The sequence below is a fragment of the Artemia franciscana genome, chromosome 5, assembly GCF_032884065.1.
Source record: "Artemia franciscana chromosome 5, ASM3288406v1, whole genome shotgun sequence".
Classification (NCBI taxonomy): Eukaryota; Metazoa; Arthropoda; class Branchiopoda; order Anostraca; family Artemiidae; genus Artemia; species Artemia franciscana.
In genome coordinates this window covers 39,139,238-39,145,862 of record NC_088867.1, presented here as the reverse complement: position 1 = coordinate 39,145,862, position 6,625 = coordinate 39,139,238, and the positions used below count along the sequence as shown (strand labels likewise).

Here is a 6,625-nt window from a genome sequence, read left to right as displayed (position 1 = left end):
CACTAGCCTAGTAAAAGACTTGCTCATTTTGGATACTAATTTAAATAATACGTAGCAGCCCAGCTGTACCGATCCTGAGACCAAATGTTCACTCTTCTGCCTAATGACGGAAGGGGAGATGTACCAATCGGTTAAAAAGTAAAGATAGCCCATTTCTTCTCTAAGTCCTCAATAGGACACTCTTCTTTGAGGGGTAAAAAAGAAAAGTTCCTATTTAGCAAAGAAGTTTCAGTATTAAATTTAAAAAATTACAGAATACATGAATAAACAATGCACACGCATCAAACAAACATAAATTAAGTAGTGGAGTCAGATTTTAATAAGGCTGTAAGCAATGACTTCGTGCACACGACAGTAATTTACTATAAACAATTTCAAGTGGGTGTTGGTAAATTTAATAAGCTTTGATTCTGTGCCCTTAATATTATAGTGCATATCCCCTTTCCATTTCTTTGAACTCCTGCGCCTATCACAGGAGAAAAAATCTCGCAGCTGAACTATGCACTACTCTAAGAGCCCCGTGCATCGTGTCACACAGCTGCATACGATTTGAAAATGGCATCATAGAAAATAAAAAAGTATACCCTTTTAATTACCATTGTTGAAACTTTACCATTGTTTTCATATTTTATTTCATATTTTGCTATGTGCCTAGACTCGACAAGGCCATATAAAATGCCACATGGTACACTAAACTGCAATTTGGGTGACATTTTTAGGATGAAAGGCTGGGTCGGACACATGGATATCAGAGAGGGCTAATTATGCGCTCATTTATAAGCTAGTTTTTATATTTAATTGCTCTTTGTAAATATGACTTTATAACGCAATCATAAAGCGACAAATAGCACCCAAAAAGTGAGCTTTGGGTTGTCTTTTCATTTTTCACAGTGAAAAATAACAAAAACAAAGTTTTCCATTGAAAAAATTTGGCGGAAAAATTTCCCCCCAACCATGCGTAAATTCTCCTCTATTGAAAATTCTCCTGGAATTTTCTTTATATTTTAAATAGAGACAGTATTTTTAATTTAAAGTATTTGAAAAAAATGTCTGAATTAAAAATGTCTGAAATCTTAACAATTCTTGGCAGTATTATGGTAGAAACCTTACATTAATTAAAGCTTACCAGGAATGCAAAACGAATGGGAAAGATTGATACCTAGAGTTTGATAATTATCTTCCTCCTTGTATTTCTGTTAAAAAACGAAATCTAGAAAAATTATACAATAGTTTTTTTTGTGTAAATCAGGGCATGGGAGATATATATTTCTAAAAAGGAGGAGGCTAAATAATGTCTAAAATTCCCTTCACCAAGCAAAGCTCGATCTCCTAGCACTGTATATTGAAACTGATTACAATAAATAAGGAGTATGGGTTGGCAGAGCTTATTTGTGAGCATGCAATTTCTAAATTCTGAGAAAAACATACATATATTGCTCAGATTCACTTTATCTTACTTGCAGCAGGCATTTCGTACAGCATTCTGATGCAAAGATAAACGTAACACAAGTAGCGGTGGCGGTATGTGAAACGCGATTAATAGCAGTAATAATCCCCAGCACATTTATGTCAATCCAATTTTAGAGCTGGTTAAAAGAAATATTTAGAAAAGCGAAAATCGCAAAAATTTAGCATGGTGTTGCACAGAGAGTCAGTTCTACATTTATGGGCTAGTATGTGAATTTAAAACACAAGGAATAGGACCTTACCAGCGCTCACTAGGCGTTTCAATTACAAGTAAGAGAATTTGGAGCTATATTGTAGTTTTGATTTAAATATTGGAAGTAAAAATTAAAGCAATTAAATGATTCCTGGAGCCTATCCCTCCCTTCTACTAACTTCTATGACTAAGCGCCAACCGATTTTGCCTATGTAGCTGCATTAAGAATACTATTATAAAAAGCACTAAGTCTTATTTTCTCTTTTTATGTTTTTTTTTTTTCATGTTTTTTAATAAAACAAATTCTTGTTTTCAATGATTTCTTGTTCTCAGTGTTCCCATGTTCGTTCTATTTACCAATGTAGAGGTTGTATTTATATCTAATTTTGAAGGCTTTAAAATAAGAAGTTTTTATATTGAACCGATAGATTTTAGGAAGTAGGAGATTATTACTTATCGGGGAACAAATTTGACTAGAACAAGCGTGGCGAAACAGGAAATATAGTACATTTTCGTAATTTTGCCATTAACTACGTTCACCTGTTTATTTGATGAAAAAAGTTTCGGAGGCGGTATATTTGTATAAATATTAATGCAGAACGCATTAAAATATGAAACCCCCGTTTTTTACGTTTTTTATATTAAGAACGAGGATGGATTAATTAAAAAAAAATTATCTGCTCAAAGTAAAGAACGAAGTTGAAACTTGAAACGAGCACCAGCTTTAAAGTTACTTAATAATTTTTTCCTCAAAGATGGCACTGATTCTTTATGATACCCAGTCTGATGGTTGCGAATTGTACATATTTACTCTTTACATTTTTCTAAGACACTGAATATTATTTGCCATGCACAAGGTCTGCCATGCTCTGCCAGATTTTGGGCTGAACCCTTCCGTTATGCATGGATTTAAATTTTGATATATAAATTCGTTTCTTTGTTTAATATAATATACAGGGTTCTCCGGTGATATGCGAATTCAATCTGGAGTACGACAGGGTGGAGTCTTCTCACTTTATCGATTCAATGCTTGCAGGTAAAATGTGCTTTCAGGAATGAGGCCTTCGTCTTTCCATAATTTATGTGGTGTATAGTATATTACGTAAACGGGCAACCTTATTAGTCTTAAGCCGGAAGTAGTTTACTCTGGCATTATCTCTTCAAAGTATACCTATTTTGTTTCGCAATATTAATCTGGCTTTGAATGTTTTATAAATGTGGAAATCTAGTTTTGAAACTCAAATCATCAGCCCATAATTTGCTTTGTGGATCCTTAAAATTCATAATGTTGCGGGTTTATGAGGATTAGGGATACGCAACTGCTCCCCACTCCCTAATTTGCGAATCCAGGTTTTGAGAGATGTTAAAGAAAAGTTGAAGACTGGGTGTCCGAAAATTGTTCCAGACCGTGGAAAATATTCACGCCGATCTCTAGCTAACATGTATTCCACGTATTATGATCATTCTGTTTTCTTTTGATTGGCAAGTGTTTGCTGTTGAATGATTTGGCCAACTCATTGCTTCTTGTTTTATGTATGTATAAATTCTTGGTGTAGTTTCTTTTTCATATAGCAATTCTCAAATTATTGAAAAGTTCAGCGCTGGTGACATTACTCATTCATTTGAGTTACTTGATGCTAAATTAATTAGAAATACTTTTTAGGCCTTAGGTGTAAACCGTAGTGCTCCTTGTGCTCCTGTGTTCCACAATACCTTGTGCTCCTTTTTGAGATGGATTTTTTGAGGTGGTTTCAATTGGATTTCCTTTTTCTTATTTGGTTTTTCTTTCACTCAATTTCTTTCCGCTTATTTTTTGTAAAAATGGATTAATAATAAACTATTATTATATCGTAAAACCCGAAACTAGAGGTGAGATCCGATGTCTTAATAGTTCTATAAGGCTTAAACTTAAAGGGAAATCAATGTTTTGGTAGTAAGGACATTTTGTAAGTTCCACAAAAGATTGGGTAAGGTGGCTTAAAAGGGATTGAGTTGTAGGAGGGTCGAATAGCATGAGGGTTGATTTAACTGAAGGTCGAATTGCATGGTGGTCGATTTGAGTGGGTTGGGTTGAATAACGATTGATTTGTAGCAAGTTGAAGGGGGTTGATTTTGATAAGGGTTGAGTTAAGCGGGGTTCAGTGAAAAGAAGGTTCATTTGTGGGGGAACTCTTTCTGGGGTCTATCTCAGTTTTTGGAGCTTTACCGAGAAAATATGAGATAGCTAGTTCTCATTCTGTAAACGAATAGAGAAAAACGCCAAAGATTCCCCTTTCGACTAATCTGGCCATACTGGGCCAGATTAAAAGCAGGTTGTTCCCGAATGATATGGAGAGAGGTCGTAAAAAAGGATATAAGGGAAATTGAAACTTCTTGAAAGGATCTAAAGACTAAAGTTTTGAATATATTGGAATGGAAGTTTTGATTGCCCAGCTAATCAGGTGGCTTGGTGTTGCATTGATCTGTTAGTAATAGCATTAAATGCCACGCATGTGCTCCATGGTCTTTGTTTTGTGTCTTTAAATGCCATCTATAAGAAAATTGTAATTTTACACTTCCAGCAGCACATCATTACTCATCAGAAATGTTAGGAAATATGCTAGACTAATGAATTAATGTTTATGATGTTTGAAATTAAAAATAAAGTAAATATTTTGTCATACTTAAATTTAAGTTAGGCTCGATAAAATATACTATTAGTTTATAGCGCAAAAATCAGGTTGACAAAGGCAAGGCTCTATCATTGTTGGCTAAATTCCCAATTCAATGTTCTTTCTAATAGGGTTAGGTCTAAATAGGCCTATAATAATTGCTTTGCTTCCAGGTTCAACTTTAAGCCCTTTACAGACCCTGAAAGATGATACCATTTGTCCTTATTTTAGATAGCCTACTGCTTTTGTACCCCTGTTACCACCACTCTTTTTTTAGACTGGTTTACCAATAAATTGAATCAACTTTGACAAAATTGAGAACCTGAAAACACATGGGAAATATAATTTGGTTGTATATTTGCATATGAGGGTGGGGGGGGAGGGTAAAGTATTGTGGAGCTGCAGTTAGAATGTAGGCTAGGCCTATTTTACAATTATTCTGCATGTGATGAAATGAGATTTAATGTTTCTCACCCTTATATATGACTATTCAAGGCTGAAACTGGCTAAAAATTGAAGAAAGAATTATCATCTTTGAGGCTTCATAATAAAATTAAAAGGTAGCCTAAATTTCTAGTAGGCCTAGGCTAGGTCATATAATTTAGCTAAGATGAAAGTGAAAACATCATTTCATGCCTTTTTTATGCTCTTTCACAATTCAAGAATAGCTTCTTGTGCTAATTGCATCTTGAGCCCTTAAAGAGGCCCCAAAGGTTGTCTATTTCATTTATGTAACCACACAAAGAAGTTATCAACACTAGTTAAGTTATTGAAAATTGGTCAAAACATATCACTAGTTTATACATATGCTGTTCAAGAGTAATATAGCCTATTCTGAAAATGCCCTACTTATTTATAAAAATTCAAACCTCATTTATTAGCCTAGGCAGCTCAAATATGAGCTGTTTTCCTACTGTTTCAAATAAAGGGTGTATTTCTAAGGTAAATTTTTGCAGTTCATATAATTGACTTACAAATAAAATGAACATATCACTTGATGCCTTTTTTTATGTTCTTTACAAATATAATAATTGCTTCTACTGCAAATTCAGATTTAAGCCCTTTTTGAGCTAACCTAACTATAAATAACATTGGCACAGAGAAAACACAGTATTATTTGGTTGAAAACAACCAAGAAAACAGTGCTGAGAAAATGAAGTATTATTTTGTTGAAAACAACCAATAACTCATACTTTAATTGAAAATTTGTTATTATTAAGAGCTCAAAAAGTGATTAAATGGAATTTGTAATAGAAGTGATTATTATATTTATAAAAAACATAAAATAGGCATCAAGTGGTAGGCTATGTCTCTTTATTGGTAAGTCAATTGTATGAACTGCAAAAAATTTACTGTTTCAAATTTCATCAACTAAAATAGTGCTGTCAACTAACAATAGTGTCTAATTTGTCAGAAACTGTCTAAAGCTTTGTTATTCTTTGACCAAAAAATGCTTATGATTTTACTTCAAACATAGTGCCATGTTTGAATATTTTTCATAGTTTTTTTCTTCTGTAATACCCAAAAACTGGTATTGACTTTGAACTGGCAACCCAAAAATTGTGATAATCCCTTTGCAATTATAGTGGGATTTCTTAATAGGCAAAGCACATATAACCTAATACAAACAATCTTAGTTTGCCAGTTGTCTTCTAAGTCTATGAACATGGTCAATCATAAATCTTTGAAAACTTTTTATTTGGGTTCTTTAATTTCTTTCAAATGGCTCATAGAAATTCATAGACTTACCCATGTTCCATGACCACAAACCTTAGTTCTGTCCTAGTATAGACAGGCAGATGATAGACTATCTATCAACAAGTGAAATGACATCATTTTATACAATTCTGAAAAAAAGGCTTATGCTAGCTTTGCCTCTCTTTCAGACTAGGGTCTTGGATTTTCCTTCAATTAGCCATGGCAACTTGCTTTTTATTTACCTCAAACCAAGTGCTAGATTATCTGGATATTTCTAATTTTGTTTTTGCTGAAATACCAAAATACTTATGCACAGCATATATATATATATATATATATATATATATATATATATATATATATATATATATATATATATATATATATATATATATATATATATATATATATATATATATTTTGTTATGCATACAAAACAGGGAGACTAATGCCTACACAGAAGCCTTTTATATGTTGATTCTTATTGTCACTTGTTTTCTATCCAAGGCTGTTGCCCCAGTGAAGCAATAGGTTGCTTTAAAGCATCCCCTACTTCTCACATTTTCATGTAACTTTCAGCATAGTTGTTTATGTTTATGTCTTTTAATATTTCTTC

The 6,625-nt window shown here is 33.1% G+C and overlaps 1 protein-coding gene across 2 annotated transcripts in view; it reads left to right on the top strand.

Annotated features, from left to right (window-relative positions):
- LOC136027385 (26S proteasome regulatory subunit 8) overlaps positions 1-6,625 on the top strand; it is a 55,011-nt gene that overhangs the window by 24,185 nt on the left and 24,201 nt on the right. The window contains exon 1 of one of the 2 annotated variants that reach the window (XM_065704577.1): positions 4,209-4,305. The exons of the other annotated variant lie outside the window; for it this stretch is intronic. Coding sequence (XP_065560649.1) covers positions 4,276-4,305 — 30 coding nt within the window. The 5' untranslated portion in view covers positions 4,209-4,275. Of the gene's footprint in view, positions 1-4,208; positions 4,306-6,625 lie in introns of those variants that run through there. 2 annotated transcript variants of the gene reach the window in all.